Consider the following 27,868-nt stretch of genomic DNA (forward strand, 5'->3'; position numbering starts at 1 on the left):
TTCTCCACTCTGTAAGATTAAACGGATGCAATCTGCTTAATATCACCGCCTTATTGCTCTGGGCCTGCCATTGCATCTCTGAGCAAATTGCTTACAGCTTGCAATGCTGTGGTACAAAAACAACCAAACAAATCAAACACAAAAAAGAGAAGTGGTCTAATAACTTTTAGACAAACATGATGTCAGTGTAATAAATATGATTCCAATCCAATAAAATTAAAGAACAATTTATATTGGAAATAGTACTGAATAATACCAACATTTCCAAAGCAAAGATCACAACTATACAACAGTTTTTCAAGCTTCACGCCAGTATTGAGTATTAAATGTCTGTAATTTACACAGATTAAGTAAATATGTACTTTTTAGTAATGTCAGTTATTCCTCTAAAGCTGCCATTCTTAATTTTTGTATTTTACTTGTATTTGTTCCATTTTACTTCAGGGAGTGCCTATCGCTAAACAAAAACGCCCAAAATGGACAAACATAAGGATATCATATTTCTTAGCTGCTTGACAGTTGTTTGATTATGCTGATTCCTTCAACACCATATTCTAAAAGTTTGCACTGTAACTCTTCCTCTGTCATTTGCCAACTGGCTAACAAACTTTGAGTGTGAGTATGAGTGACAGGTTAAAAAGCTGTGACTTGCTTAGAGAGAAGTCACTTGGCACTAGGGGTGTCCCGATACAACTTTTCAACTTCTAATACAATACCAATATTTGAGCCTCGAATGCTGGCCAACACTGATATCAGCACAAATCATACATACTTTTGTTATTTTGTAGTGTGGAATGTTGGAAAAGAACAAACTATTTATTATTTATAGTATGGAATGGACTTGTGCTCTCTTTAAATTGAAGTGGAGTGCTGGTGGACAGGTTTGTTACTAAATACTTTCTAATATGTTTCTGCTTTGTAGACTTTTATCTATAAGTATTATGTAACTATAATTATTTGATACTTGTTTTTATTGACAAATGTGTTTAGACTGAGAATTTTTAGACTTACAATTTTAGACTGCAATATTGTTCAATTAACGACACTTGTTACAGAAGTCTAGCTCGTGTGCTGTTTTGTGCTTAGCTGTTGCGTAGCTGCTAGCTCCGAGTAGTGGTTACTTTTGTGAATGACTTTACTAAAATACAAGAAAAGATTAACCTTGTGTGCTTATTTGGGGACATTTAGCTGTTAACTGGCTGTCGAACTTTGCACAAGTAGACATGCTGCAGGACGACGTGTAGTGGAGCGCTTAAATCAGAGATTTTAGATGCAAGCGGATAAAATCGTATTTTCTTTGCTCATATCAGTCTGATATCTGATATCAATATCACATCAGGGAACCCCCTGTTGGTTTATATGGTAGTTATAATTCCCTAGATCCTGTTAAACGGCTCATCTTTTTCCAGACATTTTTCTACGGAGATACCAGAAAGTTTTCTATTCCGATCAATGTATGTGGCAGAAAACCTGATATTGGTACTCCGGCTTCCTCCCACCTCCAAAGACATGCACCTGGGGATAGGTTGATTGGCAACACTAAATTGGCCCTAGTGTGTGAAAGTGAGTGTGAATGTTGTCTGTCTATCTATGTTGGCGACTTGTCCAGGGTGTACCCCGCCTTCTGCCCGAATGCAGCTGAGATAGGCTCCAGCACCCCTGCGACCCCGAACAAGCGGTAGAAAATGGATGGATGGATGTGCAATCATTTTGTTGTTTGTATAGTGTTTGGGAGCTCACATGAGAAAACAAATAAGCATAAATATTAGCCTGCAGAAAATGATTGAGAGTGCTGCACATGTTGCTGTTATTGGCTTATCATGTGGCCGCGATATAATTAATGGATCACTTTGAATATGAACCCTGCTGTCTTTGAGAGTAGACTCTTGCTCAACATGTTATCACTTGTCATGCTTTTGAATGCATTTTTTGAAGCGTTGACATATTCCTCTCCGTCTCTGCAGCTTTTACTCCTTTGTGTTAGAGTCTGACGTCACCTTCCTAGCCAATGACACTGTGTCTGCTGGCCCTGTGGCCCGCTTCATAGAGCTCCCTGAATCTCCTCTACTCACCCTTAATATGATCACACCAGAGGGCTGGATGGTGCAGGCCCTGCGCAGCCCCTACGACTTGGATAACATTCACCTCCAGGAGGTACTGGGTTGCCTCTTTCCCTCCCCGCATGTTTAGACCAAGACACCTTTGATTAACCATTTGTTTTTGTGTTTTGCTATACAATTGGGTTGTCTCTCCAGGTGAGCGGGGCTGTAACCGCAGAGTATGAGCTGGAGCACATTTTGCTGGAGGGTCACTGCTTTGACCTGTCAACTGGCCAGCCTCCTCGTGGTCTGCAGTTTACCTTGGGCATGAGTCGAGACCTGCTCATGTATGACACCATCGTTATGGCTAACCTGGTCAGTGACTCAATCAGCTTCATGACTTATCAAGAGAGCATACTTGTAACATGTTTGAATAGATAGTAGGGGTGTACCAAATAACTGATATGACATCAGGGTATCTGTGCGGTCTTAAAACGTCTCAGCTTCCCCTAAAATGAAAAAAAAGTGGTCAAATATATACTTTTGTGTTTACATTTAATTGACTCATAATGCACTAGAATGTGTTCATTTTTTGTTCAGAATCAGCTACTTTGGCAATGGCTAATGCGACTTTCTTTTCATTCTTTGTGGTAGTGTCACGGTGCATTAAACAGTGTTGAAGCTGAGCGTCAGTGGGGAAACATAGAGTGGGTTGTTCCACTGCAGCCAAACTAAGCAATCATTGGATAAATGATCTTCTTTGTCCCGCTTTTCGGACACTCTCTGAAAGTGTATTAAAAGTAGGCTTGGCCTTGGCTGCCCTGGACCCTGAGCTTCTGCATGATGATTGGATTATCTGTCTCAGGCTGAATCTCTTTTTGATTGACAGCAAAATGAGCGAATCAGCGATAAACCACTGCCGGAGCAGTTTTCAAGATGGATTGTTGATATGTTGATATGGAGAATTTTACAATCTCCTCAGGAACATTTTCATTGTAAAATTGTGCATATTGATATCGTTTATCTGTTATTGGAGACTGTACTCATGTTTAGAAAGTAGCTGAAATAGAGCTTTGTCTACTTGAAAGAGCAGCACTGGCATGAAGACATTGGAATTATGAATGTCAAAGAGCAGTGAATACATTCATATACTTTCCAAGCAATTATAGGCCTTATTTCCTTCATATCTTTTTATTTGTTTTACCGGTATGGATGTAAAATAGGTCTTAAATTGTATTTAGTATGTTCTTTTCAAAAAGATTACTTGTCAAAACCTTCAGATACCCTGGAATCAGAAATCGGTTTTATTTTAAAAGATGTGAGCACACGGGTCCCAGTATCTACTGAAATGTAAAATAACACTGTTGATTACCCGAATACAAACTTAGAAGTCAGTTTCAGTTCTTGTCTGCTCAGTGTAACGCTCTCTGTCCCTCCCTAGTCATGTGTGTAAATGTTCCTGTCTCGCTTCCCGTGAAACTGCAGAGGGACTTGTCACAGTAACATAAACAAACAAGAGGGGGAAACAAAATGTGCAACACCGACACGAATAAGTAAAAAAATATATAGATTGTACAAGCAGAAAAGAACATTTAATAAAACTGTTGTAATATGCAAATACAGTAAAACAGCAATGAAGTACAGCAGTGGCACCACTAAATCTCAACACGGACTTGGTGTCAAGACATGGAGAAACATCGCGATGAAAAGGCTAGTAAAGCTAGCTATAAAGACACGACCGGACAAAGACACAGATAGTCAAGGCTTCTCTTAAGCGAAAATTGGCCATAACTCCAACCAAGGTAACAGCCTCCTCAATAGCCCATTTTATTTTTAAAGACTTGAGATCGTAATGTGTCATGAAAAATGAGGGGCAGGATAAATACTTTAGAGCCTTGGCACAAAATACTAAGTCAACAGCATTTTACCAATAAATGTGTGCCAGAGCTGTATATCACAGTAAAGAATGAAGTTTAATTTGTGCCAATTGTGAAAACTGAATGTTATGTCTTTCATTGTATTTTAAATGTATTGTGTTAAAAAAGCAGAATGACATGGTTCTTTATGTCATGTCAAAAGCAACATGATTACTTGTTGCCTGGTCTTATGTAAATGTTATTTACTTGAAGATAAACACTGCCACATTAGTGGAAGTGATCCAGGAATTTTTATAAGGTAATATGAAAGTACGAGATTGCATCGAATCAAATCGGATTTAAATCCTGCCGAACCGATACATTTTAAAATGTATTATTTCTGAGTCATAATGTTTTCCATGTATCTAGATACGTATCGAATTGTCTCACCTTGGAGAGATGTATGTGTCATGATCTTTCATGACTGTTTTGGGTTGTATTCTTCCTGTGTTTGGTTTACGTGTTCAGAGCTTCTTCCTTTTTTGTTTGCTACTTCCTACGCTGTTTTTCTGTCTTTGCATCCTGGGGTCATGCCTTCTGCCGACATGCGAATCTGTAACAGCACACCTCCAAGGGATACATTACTTAAGGACAGAAACTTTGTGGCCATAAAATAATAATTAACAATTTGTGGTTAATAGGGTTGTCCAGTTACCAATTTTTTGGTACCGGTACCAAAATGTGTTTTTGATACTTTTCAAAATAAAGGGGACCACAAATAATTTCATTTTTGGCTTTATTTTAACAAAAGATCTTACAATACGTTAAACATATGGTTTTTATTGCACTCAAAGAACAATTTTAGAAGATTAAAATAAAACTTAAAAGGCATTGAACACTGGGTTTTTCTTGTTGCATTTAAAGAACAATTTACAATTTTATATATTATATTTAGCCTGTCATAATCTAGGATTAGGTTGGAATAGAAGAGTACGATTTATTGAAATTGGCTTCATGATTTATGGTTTCCACTGTTGGTGGAGTGAATTGAATTATATTTATATAGTGAATGTTAGTGTGAATGTTGTCTATCTGTGTTGGCCCTGCGATGAGATGGCGACTTGTCGCCTTCCGCCCGATTGTAGCTGAGATAGGCTCCAGCGCCCCCCGCGACCCCAAAGGGAATAAGCGGTAGAAAATGGATGGATGGATAGTGCTTTTCTCTAGTGACTCAAAGCGCTTTTACATAGTGAAACCCAATATCTAAGTTACATTTAAACCAGTGTGGGTGGCACTGTGAGCAGGTGGGTAAAGTGTCTTGCCCAAGGACACAACGGCAGTGACTAGGATGGCGGAAGCGGGGATCTAACCTGGAACCCTGAAGTTGCTGGCACGGCCACTCTACCAACTGAGCTATACCGCCCGACAAGTTGGTCTGTCCTTTAAAGGGGAACTGCACTTTTTTTGGAATTGTGCCTATTGTTCACAATCATTATGAGGGACAAGAATACCAAAGATTTTTTTTTTTTTTTTCTCCCCCACTTTCTAACATGTAAAAATCAGCTTGTTCTTGGTGGATAGCAATGCAGCTAATAGGAACAATCACTTCAACCACTAAATTACTTTCAAAACCGTCAAAAATACCTAATTTACTGTATGTTCCGCAACATGTACAATTACCATGCTGTAGCGACGTTGTTATTGTAAGAGCGAACACTGAGGAACTCTTTTTCCAGTGTAGTAACACATCGGCGTGCTTCGGTATTAGTCGTAAAAGCTAGCAACTGCGTCAACGCGAAACATGTTTGAGTTTGTAATGCACAGTGGCCTTGTGGTTAGAGTGTCCGCCCTGAGATCGGTAGGTCGTGAGTTCAAACCCCGGCCGAGTAATACCAAAGACTATAAAAATGGGACCCATTACCTCCCTGCTTGGCACTCAGCATCAAGGGTTGGAATTGGGGTTTAAATCACCAAAAATGATTCCCGGGCGCGGCCACCGCTGCTGCTCACTGCTCCCCTCACCTCCCAGGGGTGATCAAGGGTGATGGGTCAAATGCAGAAAACAATTTTGCCACACCTAATGGGTGTGTGACAATCATGGGTACTTTAACTTTAACAACACAATGTGATAAGACACCAATCTGTACTGACTGAAAAACATGAACAATCATATTACAGTATCTGTAGGGTATTAGCGTACCTTTCATGTTTTGCTTGTACACAGCTAGCTAGACCGCGTATGCACTGTAGTTGTACAGTGATGTGCTGCATGTATCATGAATAATATTAAAGGCCTACTGAAATGCGATTTTCTTATTTAAACGGGGATAGCAGGTCCATTTTATGTGTCATACTTGATCATTTCGCGATATTGCCATATTTTTGCTGAAAAGATTTAGTAGAGAACATCGACGATAAAATTCGCAACTTTTGATCGCTGATAAAAAAAAGCCTTGCCTGTACCGGACGTAGCAGACGATATGCGTGTGACGTCACAGGTTGTGGAGCTCCTCACATCCGCACATTGTTTACAATCATGGCCACCAGCAGCGAGAGCGATTCGGACCAAGAAAGCGACGATTTCCCCATTAATTTGAGCGAGGATGAAATATTCGAGGATGAGGAAAGTGAGAGTGAAGGAATAGAGGGCAGTGGGAGCGATTCAGATAGGGAAGATGCTGTGAGAGGCGGGTGGGACCTGATATTCAGCTGGGAATGACTAAAACAGTAAATAAACACAAGACATATATATACTCTATTAGCCACAACACAACCAGGCTTATTTTTAATATGCCACAAATTAATCCCGCATAACAAACACCTCCCCCCTCCCGTCCATATAACCCGCCAATACAACTCAAACACCTGCACAACACACTCAATCCCACAGCCCAAAGTACCGTTCACCTCCCCAAAGTTCATACAGCACATATATTTCCCCAAAGTCCCCAAAGTTACGTACGTGACATGCACATAGCGGCACGCACGTACGGGCAAGCGATCAAATGTTTGGAAGCCGCAGCTGCATGCGTGCTCACGGTACCGCGTATGCGCATCCAACTCAAAGTCCTCCTGGTAAGAGTCTCTGTTGTCCCAGTTCTCCGCAGGCCAATGGTAAAGCTTGACTGTCATCTTTCGGGAATGTAAACAATGAAATACCGGCTGTGTTTTCCGGCACAACAGTCAGGGGGAGCATTCTACGACTGCCGCAATACACCGCTTCCCACCTACAGCTTTCTTCTTTGCTGTCTCCATTGTTCATTGAACAAATTGCAAAAAATTCACCAACACAGATGTCCAGAATACTGTGGAATTTTGCAATGAAAACAGACGACTTAATAGCTGGCCACCATGCTGTCCCAAAATGTCCTCTACAATCCGTGACGTCACGCGCAGGCGTCATCATACGGAGACGTTTTCAGCAGGATATTTCGCACAAAATTTAAAATTGCACTTTAGTATGCTAACCCGGCCGTATTGGCATGTGTTGCAATGTTAAGATTTCATCATTGATATAAAAACTTTTAGACTGCGTGGTCGGTAGTAGTGGGTTTCTATAGGCCTTTAAAGTGTGATTCACTCGATAGACAGTTGTGCGTTTAGAAATAACATGGCTTCAAGTCACGCCGACCTCACTCTCTCGGCTTCCGTCTGCTCCATCGTCTCACCCTTCCTTCGTACTGGCTTCTAGAAGCAGTTTTTCATCCTCCGTATACTCAGCTTGAAAAAGATAAGGTTGTGAACCCTCATTTGTCCAAAAATAGTTGTCTTCTTAGTCAGTTACCAAGCCTGCCCTGATTACAATCAATGAATGAATGAATCAAAGTCTATTTATATAGCCCTTCATCACGAATGTCTCAAAGGGCTGCACAAACCACAACAAATTACAACACACACGTATCCGGGAGTAGGAACACACATTTGTTGGCAGAAGTCGGAAGTGTGCTGCTATGGAAACGGAAATCAATGCGCTGAAGGAATCAGTCCCTGCAATGACTAAAATGATCAAAATACGGTAAATATTGAACATATTACATATTGTTATGAACGTGTCTGTTACTACATTATATATAGACTTGCAGTGTGTATATAAAATATTGATAGAGGTTTTTGAATTTGTTTTAGAGGGCTTTGAAGACTACAACGGTGCATCTTCAAAGCGTTTTTTTATGATCTTTAAAATCCTAAAAAAAAATGTCTCTCATAATGATTGTGAACAATAGGCAAAATTCCCCGAAAGTGCAGTGCTCCTTTAAGACAAATACAATCATTAGTAAATACAAAAACACTACTATGGCTGAAACTACACAGATAAGACATGAAGCAGGTAAAAAAACACATTTTTAAAAATAAAACACAAATTGTAGCAATTTGATTAAATCATTTCACAAGCATTAGTTTGCGCTCCATGTGCGGTTTAAACTCCGCTAATAGCTGTGTGCGCATCTACGTAACTGTATGTGCACAACAGGGGAGCTAGTTAACTATATAACCTATCGATCTGACCCCTTCTTATTTAATTGTTTAGCTAAGTTTAAAGCAAAGGTGGTAACACTTTAATCACGCTACCTTTGGCGAGGCATGTTTTAAAGCAGTGTTTGCAGCGTCGTGCTTCTGTGTTTAAAGCATCATCTTTATCGATAGTTTTGAAGCCCAAATACCTTCATATTGCGCTTCACGCACACTCTTTATAAACCAGTAGAAATGCCTTTATTTGCCATTTTCTTCTCCACACTGTTTCTCCTTAGTGCGCGCTGACATACTCACACTCCTTCGCTCAGCAAAGTCACCGCCACACAGCAGCATGCGGATAAAATAAATACCGGTATTTTCCAAAGGCACTATAGTACCGTTTTCAATTCATTAGCACAGCGGTACTTAATAAGTACCAGTATACCGAACAACCCTAGTAGGTAATATTTATTTAATATTAAGAATTGTTTTGTGAAGTCTAACGGTCGACATGTTTAATTAGGTTAATCACAAGGTTTCTTTGGGTTGATTTCTATTAATCACAAATAAATATTGTATATTTTTTATCTGTACTAATGATTTAATCATGCATCTCAAGTGACTCAAGAAAGAAGGAATTATGTATGCAATTAACTTGTTAATGAAACACCTTGAACATCATCTTCATGTCTCTTTAAAGTGAACCTGTTACTTATCATGTGTTATTCATTAGATACAGTATTTTTTGATGTAATAAAACTCCTTTTTGCAGAGTGTGCACAATACTTTGTCGGTCAAATGTTCGTCATTGGCGTTTTTGTTCTCAAAATTCCTAATGAGAGGGCTAACGTGTTGTATAAAAGTCTTCCATATTGACTTGTTTGCTTCTGCCGCTAACAGATCATCTGCTTATTTACGCACACTTGACAGTAACACCATCGGGACAAATATCCTAAAATCCGTTGCCAGAGACGTTTCAGGGAGTTTGAGTCATTCGGTGCTGCTGATGAGTTAACTGTGTTAAAAAGTTCAATCAGATCAATAATTATGATAGATTTATTCACATCAAAACCCTAATATGCTAATACTCTATGCTGTAGAAGTAATTTTTTTTCTTAGGAGTAGATGTGGCCCAAAATGCAATGTATGGTCTGAAGCGAGGATTATTGTGCCACAGTTTAGTTTTAGTTTAGTTCATTATTTATTCGGTCAGTGGTCAACAAAATAAACAAACAGTTTTACATAAACAAACAGTTGTACATTCATAAATTGACAATGTTACAGACCGAAAGGGTTTAGGCTGAAGTTGAGCACTTATTTCGCCTAACGCTATAAACAATCTCAAATACAAGATGAGCTTCCTAGAAATATGAAATTTCCTTTACACAACATAAACATTGTTCAAATATATACACAGTAAAGACATGTGAAATATCCCTGTACACGTGTTGGTTAAACATTTGTACCTATAATATACTATATACAAACACTTATACTTCCATTATTATTTATATCCCACATTTAGTTTTGTAATTAACATTGATCATAGGATTAACTACTATGTTGATTCAGGAGTGATATATTTTTATAAGACATTGGTTTTAAAGTTTTTTTTAGTTGGGAAAGTCCCTCATCTAAGAGGTCATTCTGATGTCTAAGAATAGAAAATGAAAAATTTAGAACTATTTTAAGGTGGTTGGATACCAAAAAAATATAAGAAGGGAAGCAGAGGACTCTTTAGTGAGTGACAGGCTGTAAAATAATATATAGTTGTGTATTATGCTTAGGGGTGACCTCATACAACTTGTTTCACTTTCGATACGACACCTATTAGGAGCCCTGAGTGTTGACCGATACCGATATTAATCTGATACAAAATGAGCAGGAATTATCGTACTGTATATACTTTTATTATTTTATAGTGTGGCATGTTAGAAAAGGTTTGATCAAGTGAAATTAGGCAAAGAGAGAACAATGATAGGTATGAAAAAAACTCACCTGTGACTTTAAAGTACCTATTTTTATAATTTTGGAGTGTGGAATGCAACTACAATTATTTGATACTTGTTTGTATTGACAAATGTTGTGTTTTACACAGCAACATTGTTCAATACAGGATACCTTTTACGCATGTCTCGCTTGTGTGCTTAGCTGTTGTGTAGCTGCTAGCTCCTAGTAACCTATAGCCTACCATGATTACCTTTTGTAAACGATTTGACTAAAATACAAGAACATATCAAACGGGTGTGCTTATTGGAGGACATTTAGATGTTAACTGGCTGCCCAGTTTTGTTCAAGTAAACACACTGCAGAACTGCTTGTATTGGAGCTTATTTCGGAAGTTTTTAGATGCAAGCCGATATCATGCAACACATATTTTTTTTGCTGATATCGGACCGATATCAATATCGGATTGGGACACCACTAATTATAATCTAACATGTATTATTTTGTTAAAATGATAAAGGTCTGTATAAAGAAATCGGGAATTTACTGTGTGCTTTTTTGACAACAGGGGTACTTTCAGCTGAAAGCCAATCCGGGTGCCTGGACGCTACGACTGCGTAAAGGACGATCAGAGGACATCTACCAGATTATTTCGTGAGTTTTTACAGTCCTGTATTCCATTTTCAAATATCTTGTCTCTCCCAATTTTCTCAGAAGGTCAGGTGATGAGACTAATTAGGTGTCTTCACCAGAAGCCCCTGCCTTCAAGACCGTTTTTATCTCACCTTCCCGTTTCATACCAGTAGCTGTGGAACCCATCGCTATGGTAACGCAGAGAGCTGCTGACAGTGTTTCAGCTCAAGGTTTTGACGAGTGCAGGGAGTTGCTCTTTGCACATAGGGGGTGCAAGGCAGGTAGGAGGAGAGGGATGCTATTAAAGAGAAGACATGGCGGGCTGGGGCGGGGTGTATGATTCAGATGGTCAGCCATCACACCATCCACCTCATTGTCGTGGGCTGCAGCATGTGTTTTATTCCGGAAAGCGTGGGCGTTAAAAGCTGTGTGTACAAGGTAGTGTGTTGGTGTTGTCTAATTTTTGTGAATAATTAGTGGCTGTGGTTGCTCCAGTGAGCTTTGTAAAGAGACTTGTTGCGCTCATTGTCAGTAGCCCACATACAACTAATGATTGTGCGTCTTCACGGCTTGTAGTTCACAGGGTACTTCATTCTAAATGATCCTACAATCACAGGCTATGTCCTCTCGCGCGTATGATTTAGAACACACACATGCTTCTGTTTTTTGTGGAATCATATAGGACAACCCAAGATTTATTCCCCAATCCTCCAGGTGAAGCAAAAAGGTGCTGTCATTTTTCACCTTGGCAGTGTCATTATTCTTGTGGTTAGCGGGCTCTCTGCTTCGCTTTGGTGGCTGATCAGAGCCGAGTGGGATGTGTCCGTGCACCGTGTGCTTGTGCTGCTGCTGCTGCTGCTACTGTGCAGCTCACCCTGACAGCCATGATTGAGATGGTCAAATCTTCTCTCCTCTTACAGAAACCACACAGATTGATCTCTGGTGCTTTTCAGCACAAACCCTAAAGGCGGTGAGTGGTGGTGGTGACAGGCAAGAGGCTAAAAACACATGATGCATTTGAAAACTGGGATAGTGCTCCTCATTAATCGTGATGATAGGGTTAATTCTCTGTATTTTGGGGTATTAATGGCTCGGTCTGCATCATATCCTATAACTCACCATTAGACTCAGTAGATTGCACCTGCCAAAACACACTGTTCAACTCAATTCCTGTGAAAGGCCGCTGTTGCACGATCAATACTGCACAGACATTTTCATTAACTCTGCCAGCATGCACCGTCCAGATGGGAAGTCGTAATGGATAAAATATCGGTAATGTGAAGCCTAATAATGATGGAGGGTAATGAATTTGATCTGGGTGTGACCCTGACATCTGTAGGGTGTCAAGGCATTGAACACAATCCATTCAGGGACACTGTCTCACCTCTGGTTAGTCAGTATTCAAAACATCCTCCTGTAGGACACAATTGAAAGGGTCATTCTGTCACCATCAAAAAATAATTAATAAATACACAGGCACGGCATACTTAACAATTTAAAGTTAAAATATAACAAGAACACCACCGACTAGCTTATGTTACCATTAGCGGTTTAACAGAACACATTTGTTTGACAATGGTCTATATTTTTCACAATTACAAAGGTCATGTACCGTACTCAAAAATGCTACCGGCCAGAATAAAATGATTGGTGTTTACGGTGGTAAGACGTACGCGCAAGTAGCGCATGCACAAATACAAAAGCGGTCCAAGAGAAGCAACAAACAATTTGCAGTCATGTTGTTGTTATGATAGAATATACATTCAATGACAGATAACGCCAAATCGCTGTTATTAGCTAACAACACCTAAATCTAATGCGTGTGCATGTGTTATGTACGTACGTAATTACATCAATGCGTACGTGCAGCCGTAAGAGGGATATATTGTGTAAAATACAGTGGAAGGGTGGCCTCCTCTAGGCATCTGTGTAAATGCACTAGCAGCATACCAGTTGTCATGCATGCTTTCTCATACTGTAGGTTTTAACATTGTGACCTGACAACATTTTAACTGCTGACATAGTATCTGATATATTATCACATTTAATATTGGTGATATCTTAGTTTTTGTTTGTAATTAATTCCAAAAAGTCAGACGAAAACCAAATCTTACGAATACCGAAACAAATGTTTTCATAAGAAATAATGTGAATCCAATTAATCTCTTTAAGAAACCCACCTATATTAACAAAAAACATTTTATAAAGAATATATTTTTAGTTTTACATGCAGAAAACAATGTGATATACATTTAAATGACAAATTAAATGAATAAATACACAGTTAACACCACTATTAGCTTTATTGAAGACTCCTGTTAGGGAACACGGAGATGAGCAGAGAGAAGGATAAAGCAATGTGGTCGCCACTTTTGTACTTTGCTACGAGCTCCTTTTTCAATAGTGCTTCTCACCTAAATCAAAGTGTTGGCACTCGCAACTCTCTTTGGCTCAAGTGTCTTTTGAAGTCGTACTCAATAAAAAACAAAACAGAGACTGAGTCACCAATGCAGGGATTCTTTGTATGGGCATCCTGATTCCTTTAAACAATATGCGGACAAATGGACTAGTTTGTTACATGTAATATTAGCCATGTGATAACCAAAAATGTTGGCGAAAAACTCTCATTAAAAACCAAAATTAACAAAAAGTGAGTTCTATGGAAACTGAGGTACCACTGTATTTAAAAATAATATTTTTTACATTAACAGTCATGATGGAACCGATTCCCCAGCAGACGCAGGTGATGTCAGTGTGTTGCTGAACAGCTTTCACAGTAAGATCATTAAAGTCAGGGTGAGTATGTTTTGTTTTTTCATTTAACACATCATGATCATCAAATTATGGTGGTGATTAGATAATTATTTTCTTAAACATTATTTGTTTTGATAAACAATGTCTTCAGTGCAATCAGGGAAAGTTCTGGATAGATCCTTTCAATCCAAAATGACAGAACAACAATGCACACAATGGATACACAAGTGATAAGTGTAGCATGGAAGCAACAAAATCATATTTCAAGTAGCTGCTGTCATAATGTCAGGTCAATTTTGCTTTCTTGTCTCACCAATAATCTCATTGTCCTATGAAGTTTTATCAGCAACCTCTTTGACAAAGCTTGTTAATGTACTTTGTACGCACTGGCCAACTTTGACCCCAAGGTGAAATGAGAATAAAATTAATTGATTGCATTGTATTAATTGATAAATGAAAGCACATTATTTCCAAAATGTATGTGCAAGTAAATTGAATTCAAAACATTTACAGTAGTACCTAAACTTACGAGCTTAACTGGTTCTGTGAGGGAGCACTTAGTTTAAAACACTTGTATCACAAATCAACGTTGTCCATTGAAATTGATAAAAAATCAATTTAATTGGTGCTTGCATCCACTCTCCCCAAAATAGCGCAATTTAAACACTCAACATGCCTTTTAAAAAGAGAAAATAGCTTTTAGATAATAAATAGTGTATTCAAAACAATACAGTAGAATGTAGTACTAATGACTACATTTGTTTTATGAAGTAATGTAACAATAATGTACAGCATTTACCTTAAAGAGTGGACTTCGACGGTATCTCATTCCAGCTTTTTCTACGCCAAACACACCATCAGCAGCGTTTCCATATTTTCACGTATAAATGCACGCCGTTTAGATATTATTTTAACATTCTTGGCTGGTGTCAGACTCATTCTGCTTCAGTATGGTCCAGACAATAATCAATCAATCAAAGTTTATTTATATAGCCCTAAATCACGAGTATCTCAAAGGGCTGCACACGCCACAACGACATCCTCGGCTCAGATCCCACATCAGGGCAAGAAAAAACTCAACCCAATGGGATACAATGAAAAACCTAGCAGTGATGCGCTCGAATTACTTCGAGTGGCAACACTCTCGGTAATGATTTTTTTAAAGGTTTATTTATTTAAGTCAGTGAATACCTTCCACTTCCTTGACGTTTGCTTTCTTCATTCAAATGGTTGTAAAAACAAAGTTATGTCGAACTCTATCTATACGCTAATAGAAGCGAGTAAAATCAGATGTTTTGAACGGATCTTGTAGGATTCACCATGGCTTTCGCTACGCCAACCAAAGGCGCACATGCTTGTAACTCAAATTTTTGCTTGCAACTTAAAGCACAACAATTAGTCGAGAGACAGCTCTTATCTCAAAACTATTAAGTTGGAGCACTTTTCTGTTGAGGTACCACTGTATTTACAAAAAATATAATGCATTCTAATGCATCTGGATGTTTTTTGTAGCCTGATTCAGCCCCAACACAAAGAACATTCAAAATCAAAAATGTGTTCAAATTACTGATTCAATAATTGTTTGTTTTTTGTGTCATAGGTTCAAAAAAAAGCAGACAAGATGAATGAGGATCTTTTAAGTGAAACGAGTGAAAACAAAGGCCTGTGGGACTCAATAGCAAGGTGTGTATGTTATTCCCTCATGTTAAATGTATTATTAGGTGGTTTAAAAAGCGCTAATAACAGCCCCTCGGGGTTAATTCTCAGCTCAGACAGAAACCACTGTATATCCATGATCAATGATGCATTATGGTTTCAGGAGATCTTATTCATCCCCAGGATCCAGACTACATTATTATGCTGTAAGAGCTAGTCTTGCAAAAAATATGTGCTTCTGTAGGTATGTGTATGCTAGTATTTGTATGTGTTTTTCTTCCTCCACATCCCTCCCTAAATGTGTGATATCCCGTCTCTTTACCTCACCGCTTGCTGTGTGAAGTGTTTGGAGCACTTTTGAGAAAAGGTAGGCAGTATCGCTGCAAACCATTTAACACCTTCATCATATTTGTCTTTTTTTTTTTAAATTTTGTAAGGTGTTTATTTGTCACTTTCAGCTGCTGTTTTAATGTGTGTGTTGCAGAGATGTGTTAAAGGTGATGTTTGTGTTGCTGTCAATGACGCAGTTGGTGTCAAGGCAAAGGATTTCACATTTTTTAATGTATAAAAGTTTTGATTATGTCAGAGATTGGAGCATGTTTTTATTCATAACAGTTTTCCTATTCAATTATCGTATTAAGTATATATATTTAAAGAGCCTTTTTGATACAACTTTTATATTGCATCTCATTGGATTGTGCATGTGTGTGTTCTGTTAGGTCATGGTCACCATGCCATGCTGTCTATGCCGTGCCTAGTGGAGACCTTGTTTTATAAAATACCTTAAAGGTATGGTGTGGCCATGGTGGCCTCAGAGTAGAGGGGCAGAAGGAGGTTAACTCAGGTCTGATTAAGTTGCTCGCTGGATGCTTTTAGCAGAACAGGTTAGAGAGGTACTCTGTCTGTTAGTCCAGACATGTTGATAACATAACGGTATAGCTCGGTTGGTAGAGTGGCCGTGCCAGCAACTTGAGGGTTGCAGGTTCGATCCCCGCTTCCGCCATCCTAGTCACTGCTGTTGTGTCCTTGGGCAAGACACTTTACCCACCTGCTCCCAGTGCCACCCACACTGGTTTAAATGTAACTTAGATATTGGGTTTCACTATGTAAAGCACTTTGAGTCACTAGAGAAAAGCGCTATATAAATATAATTCACTTCACTTCACAACAAATGTTGACTGACTTGCTGAGGAAACACCTTTCAATCTGACCTGAAGTTTGTATTGGACCTATATACATTTATTTGATAAAAAGCCAATATTAATTGTCAAAATACCCCTACCTATATATTGTATGTATAAACATATAAATGATGACTTTATTTTTAATATAATTATAATACATATAAAAATGGATGGATGGATGAAGACATTTTTCTATAGGAAATAATGGAAATGGAAATAATTTGTTCCAATGTCAAACTGTTGCCCCTATGCAGCCTTTACTTACTGCAAAGGCATTGTTGAAATGAGATTCCAAAGTTTAAAACAGCTAGGCCATGCACAGTCGTGGTTAAAAGTACACTTGTAAAGAACATAATGTCATGGCTGTCTTGAGTTTCCAATAATTTCTACAACTCTATTTTTTTGTGATAGAGTGATTGGAGCACATACTTGTTGGTCACAAAACAACATTCATGAAGTTTGGTTCTGAGATAGGCTCCAGCGCCCCCCGCGATTCGAAAGGGACAAGCGGTAGAAGATGGATGGATGGATAGATGGGTTCTTCTATGAATTTATTATGGGTCTACTGAAAATGTGACCAAATCTGCTGGGTCAAAAGTATACATACAGCAATGTTAATATTTGGTTACATGTCCCTTGGCAAGTTTCACTGCAATAAGGCGCTTTTGGTAGCCATCCGCAAGCTTCTGATTGAGTTTTTGACCACTCCTCTTGTCAAAATTGGTGCAGTTCACCTACATTTGTTGGTTTTCTGACATGGACTTGTTTCTTCAGCATTGTCCACACATTTAAGTCAGGACTTTGGGAAGGCCATTCTAAAACCTTAATTCTAGCCTGATTTAGCCATTCCTTTACCACTTTTGACGTGTGTTTGGGGTCATTGTCCTGTTGGAACACCCAACTGCGCCCAAGACCCAACCTCCGGGCTGATGAGTTTAGGTTGTCCTGAAGAATTTGGAGGTAATCCTCCTTTTTCATTGTACCATTTACTTTTTGTAAAGCACCAGTTCCATTGGCAGCAAAACAGGCCCAGAGCATAATGCTATCACCACCATGCTTGACGGTAGGATTGGTGTTCCTGGGATTAAAGGCCTAACCTTTTCTCCTCCAAACATATTACTGGGTATTGTGGCCAAACGGCTCAATTTTTGTTTCATCTGACCACAGAACTTTCCTTCAAAAGGTCCATGTGATGTCAGATTTGGTCACATTTTCAGTAAACTCATAATAAAATCATAAAAGAACCAAACTTCATGAATGTTTTTTGTGACCAACAAGTATGTGCTCCAATCACTCTATCACAAAAAAATAAGAGTTGTAGAAATTATTGGAAACTCAAGACAGCCATGACATCATGTCTTTCACAAGTGTATGTAAACATTTGACCACGACTGTAAACATTAGACAACACTGTAGTAGTATCACAATATACAATAAACAATTTCTAAACTTGCAACATAGCAGCTAGCCAGTCACAGGCTAGATAGTTAGTTTGTGGTTAAGTGCTAATTCTCACATGCTTCCACTCGAAACAATCCCTGTTAAGACTCTTTTGACACAAGTATTGCAGAAAAATTAAAACACAAAGTAAATCCTTTGTTTTTACTGCACTGAGCTCCTTTGAGGTACGCCGAAGTATTGCTAAAGTTTGTATGATGACGGCTTGACCTCTCAGTTGTTTGATTTTAAGACCTTTTAAAAAAAAAAATCTAATTGTACTGTCTTTTTATGCCTCACTGTAATTGGGTGTAATTTCACCTTGACCTTCATTTAGAGATGAGATTTACAGATATAAAGTATTATTATTCATAATAGTCTTACAATGTCTGACAAGTTGATCAGCCGCAGCAATACTTTATACTTCTACAAAAAAAGTCTTGGTAGATGTGTTTTTGCATCCGTCATGACTTCATTTGTAATCTCAGGGCTCCTTGGAGGGATTTGTTTTAACGGATGAACGGAAGGTCAGTCATTGATCGAAAATCCTCACAGGAGTTGGTGAGGTGAGTCCTTGCATCAGAAGAGCCTTGTCTGACAGAGTGCTTACAAATAGGGAGTTCGCTTTCTGAGGATAAAAAAAGTCTTTTTTGTTTTCTTTTGCTTTCTGTTAGTTAATATTTAGATTTATTTCGACTTGAGGTCCCAGGGCCTTCAGTAAAGATGAGATAGACAATTTTGCAGACACTCCAATTATTGCATGTTTTTTATAGTCACTGGTAAGGATGGGTATTGTATACATTTCAACCTATATCGCTGCCAATTCTCGCAAAAACGCAGCTAACCACCAGTTTTAGGTGAAAAAAATTTACCTCTGTATGCACTTTTAAAGTATTGGTTGCACTAGTCAGGTGTGTGAAAACTTGGTGACAATAAATATGGTAAGAATTAAGTGCACCTTTTCAAAGTATTTTAATAATATACCAAACTAGATACAAATAGTAAACACACCCATAAACAACTTAACATAGTGGATCATTTACATCTACATGTACTCTTTCTTTAAAAAAAATATTCAATGATTTTTTATGACATTTAAAGCCTTAATTTTCGCAAAATGTATTTAATGACTTCTAATGCTTTTTAATGCACCGCGGGACGGCGTGGCGCAGTGGAAGAGTGGCCGTGCGCAACCCGAGGGTCCCTGGTTCAATCCCCACCTCGTCATGTCCGTTGTGTCCTGAGCAAGACACTTCACCCTTGCTCCTGATGGGTGCTGGTTAGCGCCTTGCATGGCAGCTCCCTCCATCAGTGTGTGAATGTGTGTGTGAATGGGTAAATGTGGAAGTAGTGTCAAAGCGCTTTGAGTACCTTGAAGGTAGAAAAGCGCTATACAAGTACAACCCATTTATCATTTATTTATTTACTGTAAGATGCTATTTTAAACTTGTTGTGCGCCGATGTTGAGAAAGTTTGCCACTGCAATGCCAACAAATTACCTCAGTTTTATCCAAAGTTTTAAAGTGAAATTGGCTGCCTCTCATCACTCCTCACTCATTTTTGCACCCCGTAACCGACTTCCGGGTTTACGTGCGGTCATAGCAAATGGTGGGATTAATTTTGCTGAATTTATGATAACACAATATTTTTTTTTATTAATCACATGCGTTAACCTCTTAACGTTGATAGCCCTAATATATGTATACATATATAGTTTTCAAATTGTGCCTGCTCCCAAATAACGGACTGTCAAATGATGTTTGGGTAAATATATAACCCGACTATAATAAAATCATTCAGCGTATTTACTATTTGAGATAAATGTAGAAATTTCAGTGGTTTTCCATATGTTTCCGCTCTTGTCGTGGTTCAGTATTGACACTGGCAAAAAGTGCAATTCATTAAAAAGGAGCCACATGCTTCAGTGGTCAAACTGAATTGCGTTGTTGTTGAGTTTATGTTGCAAAGACTGGTTATAGGATGCAGATTGTAGAGGAAATGTTGCAGGAAGGTTTGTCTTTAGTATGTGAAATATCTCAGCATTTAGTGTAATGGAGCAGCACACATTTTGAATTGTTTGCAAAACACTTACATCGTTATTGGGTGAGAATGCTTTCTGCTCCCAAGGACTTTTGCCCGTTAGTGTCGTCTCTACTTCCCAGGATTTTTAACTAGAGCTGAGGTTATTCGATCCAAAAGGTAAATTGAATTGAAGGTTTTCAGGATGGAGAGCAATAGCTACAAATGGGTTAGTCTTGCCTTGGATTGGAGTGATAGATTCAACTGTCTGAATCACTCCCTGGCACTTGCTTTGAGACGACTTTTAGAGACTCACTCTGTATGCTGCCTCAATTCCCACTCACTGGCAAGTTGTAAGACATTTTTCACACAACATAAGTTCATGTGCTTGAAAGAGAGAGTGCAAGATCCAACATGCACACAGAGCAACAAAATCGACAAGGAGCAAACACAATTTATTTATGACCAAAGGGTCAGGAAACTGCCAGTGGAGTTGAGGCAAAAGACAGACTAAAGCAAATCCTCATTTTCAAATTCTGTTGTTGGCCCTGGCTGAGGTGAAGAGTCCAACTATATCAGGGTCTTGTTCACAAGTGAGGTCAGGTTGAACAGTGAGATCGACAGACAGTATAAAGTGATGCCCACAGTAATGTGGTCGCTACATCGGACTGTTAAAGTGAAGCTCGAGATTCACCCTTTAGCTCGAATCTCAATTTATCAATTGATCAAAGTCCCATTCTCATCTAAGATCACAAGGTAGTGACCAAAAGGACATGCTGTAGACAGGGGTACAATAAGATGAGTTTCCTGTGCAGGATGTCAGGGCTTCACCTTAGAGATAAGGCCTTTTTACACAGAAATCCTACAAAATGGTTGCAACTGTTGACCTGTGCTTTTTACTTTGTATAGTGTCCAAGAAAGTGGGATATTGCCACAGCTGTGTGTTGCGTGGTGGCGTCTTGTAATCAGATCATTTAATGTGTGATTTTCTTGCCTGATACAATACTTGTCAAACAGTAACAACTACTAGAATTGAGCTTCAGGTTTTAAAGTAAATATCACACACATAGGCGTTGTCCCTTATTTGCAATTCTATTTTCGAGGACAGCAAATTGTTTGGTCGACTTTCTCAAAGTAATTTTGCCCGTTACAGAAGAGTGATATGGCAAGAACAAAAATGCAGCTGAATAAATGCTATTGCTGTGATTTGGGTATCTAACAGCTGGTCTGGGAACACCCTGGTTGAGCTAGCAGAGGTGGTGAGAGATAAGAAAGTCTTGGAATTGCTACCTAAATTCTAGGGCTACAAAGATGAATAGATTAATTTAATTAGATAAAGGCTTTGATTTATATTCTGATACTTTGATTAATTGTTTAATGAGTTTAACTAATAATAAGTGATAAAACTCAGAATGCATTGAGTGCTCGGATCTTAAAATATATGTGCACATGAGAGCGGTGGTGTGTGTGTGCCATGATCTGTGTAGCAACTACCGGTGGAGATTTTCTTTTGTTTTTTAATTGCAAAATGTATACTGTATATATATATATATATATATATATATATATATATATATATATATATATATATATATATATATATATATATATATATATATATAGTTGTGGTCAGAAGTTTACTTACACTTGTAAAGGACATAATGTCATGACTGTCTTGAGTTTCCAATAATTTCTACAACTCTTATTTTTTGTGATAGAGTGATAGGAGCACATACTTGTTTGTCACAAAAAACATTCATGAAATTTGGTTCTTCTATGAATTTATTATGGGTCTACTGAAAATGTGACCAAATCTGCTGGGTCAAAAGTATATATGCAGCAATGTTAATATGTGGTTACATGTCCCTTGGCAAGTTTCACTGCAATAAGGCGCTTTTGGTAGCCGTCCACAAGCTTCTGGCAAGCTTCTGCTTGAGTTTTTGACCACTCCTCTTGACAAAATTGGTGCAGTTCAGCTAAATTTGTTGGTTTTCTGACATGGACTTGTTTCTTCAGCATTGTCCACAAGTTTAAGTCAAGACTTTGTGAAGGCCATTCTAAAACCTTAATTCTATCCTGATTTAGCCATTCCTTTACCACTTTTGACGTGTGTTTGGGGTCATTGTCCTGTTGGAATACCCAACTGCGCCCAAGACCCAACCTCGGGGCTGATGATTTTAGGTTGTCCTGAACAATTTGGAGGTAATCCTCCTTTTTCATTGTCCCATTTACTCTCTGTAAAGCACCAGTTCCATTGGCAGCAAAAAAGGCCCAGAGCATAATACTACCACCACCATGCGTGACAGTAGGAATGGTGTTCCTGGGATTAAAGGCCTCACATTTTCTCCTCCAAACATATTGCTTGGTATTGTGGCCAAACAGCTAAATTTTTGTTTCATCTGACCACAGAACTTTCCTCCAGAAGGTCTTATCTTTGTCCAAGTGATGTCAGATGAAATCAATCACTCTATCACAAAAAAAAAAATAGTTGTAGAAATTATTGGAAAATCAAGACAGCCATGACATTATGTCCTTCACAAGTGTATGTAAACTTTTGACCACGACTGTATATATATATATATATATATATATACATATATATATATATATATGTATATATATATATATATATATAATTGATTTATATATATATATTATTTATTAATGCACACACATTAAAGGTACAATTTCAATGTGCATCCATTAGAAAAGTTATTAATTTAAACTATTTTATCTGAAATATGATTTAATGCTATAAAGTGTGTTTTATCAGATTACTCGATCACTAAAATCGATAGCTGCAGCCCTAATAGATTCCTAAGCGAAAGAAAGTGAATGGATAAGCCAGAAACAGTACGTATATAAACTCGTGTGCATCAAAGCATGAGTGCATGAGACTTAATCTGTTGCTGTGGTGCTTGATGTTTGGTGTTGTTTCAGACTAAATTTTGAGTGCATCTATGTGACCACGTTTGTGGAACATTTTAAGATACACAGTGATATTGTGGCCACTTTTCAGAATTTTGGCTAAAGAAAATTGAACAGTACAGGTGATCCCTTAATTTTTATTTCTAATACGTATATTTGCAAATAGTTCCATTCTTTTTACATGTTGTCATTATGTGGCGTTGTTATATAGAATGTTTTGGGGAAAGAATTGTTTACTCAATTTTGAAATTAGGCTGTAACATAACATGTTGAAAAAGTAAAGCGCTGTGAATACACACCCATTAAATAGAGCCGGGTTTTTTTTCCCAGGGCGCAATGATTATGCAACGTTTCCTTTAAGGATTTTTAAGTAAGAATTGGTTGCCCAGGTTTGGTCTCTATATTATACAGTCGTTGTGTAAAATCCCAAATAAATTCAAAGTTGTTCACCCAATTTTTGTTCATGAAATCATAGAAGATGGAAATTATACAGCCACTCAAGGGGAACTGCACTTTTTGGGGGGAATTTTGCCTATCATTCACATGTATGTAAAAGAAGAACAAATGTGTTTCTCTTTTTTATGCATTCTAAATCATAAATAAACGCTCACAAGAGGTGGCTAACATTGCAAGTAATGGGATTCATCCATCACGCCATAAAACCTTCTATAAGAACATCCAAAAACTGCCAATGCTGCTCCATTTATAGTACATGCCATGAACTAAATATTAACCAAGTATTGGCAAGATTGGTATTGTATGAGTTAGCAAACTACAAACTACTTTTAATGATCACAGAGCTACTGCAGTTCTTGACTTACAGACCTGCTGCAGCTGCATCGCTTCTAAATTGGTAAACGTTTGTTCTAGATTATAATTAATGCCTCTCACTTGTATAGCAGAAGGTTGTGGCTATGAGACGAGAAGTTGGTCAACCTTGAAATTTAACTTACGGTAGATCCGAAGACTTCGCTAGGAAGACTGTACAAAATGCTTGTTTTCTCCAAACTTGTTATACCTGAGGAGTGAGGATTATGATGAATTCATCATCTAAACAGGGAACACAAATCTTAAATATGTAATCATCCCATCAGTTGACATCCTACTGAGAACAGACATTATGCAGTATGTGATTGTTTGTAATTTTTGTAGTTTGTCTCGAGCACTTTACAATACTGCTGCTTGGTGCTATGTGTTTCACTAAAGCTTGATGTGTTTATCACCCAATTTCTTAAACTAGTAGCTCATCCTGTGTATATTCAGGATCATCATCTGCCCCAAAGTAGTTGTCGTTGTCGCTCATAAGTCTGCCATGATTAGTAGTAGTTGTTATTGTTGAAAGAAATCTCAAATGTTGCGCTTCGCTCTGTGAAATAAATAAGCCGCCAAAATGTTCCGTTAATGCTTAAAATAACCAAAATATGTAAATATTACATGTTATTATAAATGTGCCGTTACTACATTACATAATTACATCATGTATGAACATTTTTTTTTTTTTTTTTTAGTGTTTTATTGTCTGAATAGATTGAATCCCCAGGATTTAAAATGAATAAAAGAGAGAAAGAAATACGTGTTCATGTCTCGCATAGGAATTGTGAATGATGGGTAAAATTCCCCCAAAAAGTGCAGTTCCCTTTTAAAAATGAATGGTACTAATACTGACTGTAATGTACATTTTGGCTGTATAGAAAACTGAACGTGTTTTATATAGCCACATGTTTTAGTAATGATTGCTTGCTGGGCATTAGTTAATTCCTCTGTGCAAGGTCGAGAACTGAGAATCCAAATTCAATATCAATCAATATCCTTTATTTTAACTAGGTAAAAACTCATTGAGATGAACATCTCTTTTCCAAGAGTGACCTGGCCAAGAGGGCAGCCAAAACAAGTTACAGAAATACATATAAAAACAGCAGCAGCCACACTATAATTACAAATAAATTACTTACATATATCAACATAAAACAATGTTTACAATGTTTTAGTCAAAACAACTTAACAACAAGTAAAATGCCCAATAGAAACAGTTTCTTGATCCTTTAAAATGGCCTGAAATTCTTCCAAAGTGATCAGCTCAGGTAACCTCAGATCCTTTGGTAAACTATTCCATGACCATGGAGCCGCATATCTGAAAGCTTTTTCCCAAAGATTTGTGTTGGCTCTAGGAACAAACATGCTAAGTATGTCCTGCGGCCTTAAGCTGTAGCGACTGGATTCTCTACACATAAAAGAGAATATTAGAGGGAACCATACCAAGAAGTGATTTATATATAAAACACAACCATCAAAAATGTATTGTATTCCAGTGCAAAGAAATCCCAACATGGAATATGAAACCTCAGTTGGTTTAAAAACACATTGATGTGAAATGTCGTTGCACTGTTATTCCTGGCTTCATGAAAGCACTGAGAAACTTAGTTGATTCACTGCCCCTGTATGAAAGACATCCATCACGCTGGAACTAAGACAAATGATTGTCTGGTTTACAGCATCGCAGGAGGAGGCTCCAAGAAGAACGATGAAGAAAAGGAGAAAGACAATGTTCTAAACATATTTTCAGTCGCCTCTGGTCATCTGTACGAGCGCTTTCTGAGGTATAAGACGCACTCACTCATTTCTCGCAGCCTCTCATCAGTTACGCTCAAGGCTCCTAAAAGTGATGTTTTTTCAGCCTAGATACTATGAGTTTTTTTTCCCCTTTTTTATTGTCTCTATTTCAGGATCATGATGCTGTCTGTCCTTCGCCATACCAAAGCACCTGTCAAGTTCTGGTTTCTCAAGAATTACCTCTCACCCTCATTCAAGGTACTGTCTTCATTGCATTAATTTTTACTGTGGCTTTGTCAGAGATTTTAAAATGTTGTCTAATATTAGACAACATTAACCCTACATATCAAAATGTCAATTTGGATATGTACTGCTTGTAAAGGCTTCGAAGAACCACATTCCTTTGCAAACATGCCTTCTGATTTCATCATTCGTTTGATATCTTCCGTCAGAAAGTACCAAACCAACTCCTAAATGCATTTTATTTCATCATCTACAAACAAACAGAAGTGTTTCATTCTTAGTGATCACCACCTCAGTTTTTTTTTGTCCACACAACGTTAAAATATTCACCTGATATTCCGGGACTGTTGGTTAGTCTTTGGTGTGAACAAATGGCTTTTAGAGGATATAATGTATCACTTATTTGGTTGATTGCTCAGGTCACACAACAAGGACTAGTATGCGTATAATCCCAAATGACCCATGGGCAGAAAATATGATCTGAACTTTACCATACCAACTCAGTGGCCTAGTGGTTAGAGTGTCCGCCCTGAGACTGGAAGGTCGTGAGTTCAAACCATGGCCGAGTCATACCAAAGACTATAAAAATGGGACCCATTGCCTTCCTGCTTGGCACTCAGCATCAAGGGTTGGAATTGGGGGTTAAATCACCAAAATGATTTCTGAGCGTGGCCACCGCTGCTGCTCACTGCTCCCCTCACCTCCCAGGGGGTGAACATGGGGATGGATCAAATGCAGAGGATAATTTCAGCACACGTAGTGTGTGTGTGACTATCGTTGGGACTTTAACTAACAAAAACAACAGCTGAAAAGTCCAAATTAGATCTGTCAAAGTTAATGCGATTGATTGATTGAGTACATATTCCGTACAATTGACCACTAAATGGTAACACCCGAATAAGTTTTTCAACTTGTTTAAGTCGGGGTCCACTTAAATTGATTCATGAAACAAATATATACTATCAGATGTATACTATCATCATAATACAGCCATCACACAAGATAATCACATTGAATTATTTACATTATTTACAATCCGGGGTGTGGAGGGGGCCGGGGGGGGGTTAGGTTTGGTTGGTATCATCAGTCATCAGAGAGAGAGAGAGAGAGAGAGAGAGATCAGAAGGCATAAGAAAATGTATCTGCATTTGATTGTTTACATTTGATTATTAACAATCCGGGAAGGGTGTTAGTTTAGGGTTGTAGCTGCCTGGAGGTGTACTTTTATTGCGGTTTTGAAGGAGGATAGAGATGCCCTTTCTTTTATACCTGTTGGGAGCGCATTCCACATTGATGTTGCATAGAAAGAGAATGAGTTAAGACCTTTGTTAGATCGGAATCTGGGTTTAACGTGGTTAGTGGAGCTCCCCCTGGTGTTGTGGTTATCATTAAGGAAGTAATTTGACATGTACTTCGGTATCAGGGAGGTGTAGCGGATTTTATAGACTAGGCTCAGTGCAAGTTCTTTTACTCTGTCCTCCCCCCTGAGCCAGCACACTTTGGAGAAGTGGGTAGGAGTGAGGTGGGATCTGGGGTGGAGGTCTAGAAGTAATCTGACTAGCTTGTTCTGGGATGTTTGGAGTTTAGATTTGAGGGTTTTGGAGGTGCTAGGGTACCAGGAGGTGCATGCGTAATCGAAAAAGGGTTGAACGAGAGTTCCCGCCAGAATCCTCATGGTGCTTTTGTTGACCAGAGCGGAGATTCTATAGAGAAATCTCGTTCATTGATTGACCTTTTTTGATTGATAGTAGCGACTTAACGAAAGTTTCTTTTAACTCTTTTTTTTACTACGTGATTATTGTGTGTCTTGTGTGAACTGCAGTCCATAACTATAGCAGTGGAAAAGCATCAGCGTTTCGGCTAATGTTGAGTCACAGAAACAAATAGAGAGCAGAAATGGACAAATAAAAAAGTATATTGAATGGCATCTTTAGTACATGTATTACAAGCAACTTTTTTTCTAAAGTCGCTTGCAAAGTTAATGAGGCGCCTTTTTTTGCACTTGTTTTTTAACGTTTTTGCTTAATTGGCTTGCTTTTCTGTCCCCACAATGAAATAAAACACGACTGCGTCGGTAGGTACCGGTAGTTTGACCTTTTCTCCACAACGTTTCCTGGTTATTTGGCCACAGGTCGACTTGACATACCCCCAAAAACACTCATGCAAATGA

At 38.3% G+C, this 27,868-nt stretch overlaps 1 protein-coding gene across 5 annotated transcripts in view; it reads left to right on the forward strand.

Moving 5' to 3' along the window:
• Positions 1-27,868, forward strand: part of uggt2 (UDP-glucose glycoprotein glucosyltransferase 2) — a 191,627-nt gene that overhangs the window by 145,584 nt on the left and 18,175 nt on the right. For 4 of the 5 annotated variants that reach the window (XM_061971449.1, XM_061971447.1, XM_061971450.1 and 1 more), the window contains 7 exons: positions 1,965-2,154; positions 2,256-2,414; positions 10,863-10,948; positions 13,639-13,723; positions 15,282-15,364; positions 25,398-25,502; positions 25,629-25,713. In XM_061971449.1, the coding sequence (XP_061827433.1) occupies positions 1,965-2,154; positions 2,256-2,414; positions 10,863-10,948; positions 13,639-13,723; positions 15,282-15,364; positions 25,398-25,502; positions 25,629-25,713 (793 nt within the window). Of the gene's footprint in view, positions 1-1,964; positions 2,155-2,255; positions 2,415-10,862; positions 10,949-13,638; positions 13,724-15,281; positions 15,365-15,500; positions 15,588-15,680; positions 15,705-25,397; positions 25,503-25,628; positions 25,714-27,868 lie in introns of all 5 variants that reach the window. The other variant, XM_061971451.1, reaches the window with a different exon arrangement.

This window comes from Nerophis lumbriciformis, linkage group LG13 (genome assembly GCF_033978685.3).
Source record: "Nerophis lumbriciformis linkage group LG13, RoL_Nlum_v2.1, whole genome shotgun sequence".
Lineage (NCBI taxonomy): Eukaryota > Metazoa > Chordata > Actinopteri > Syngnathiformes > Syngnathidae > Nerophis > Nerophis lumbriciformis.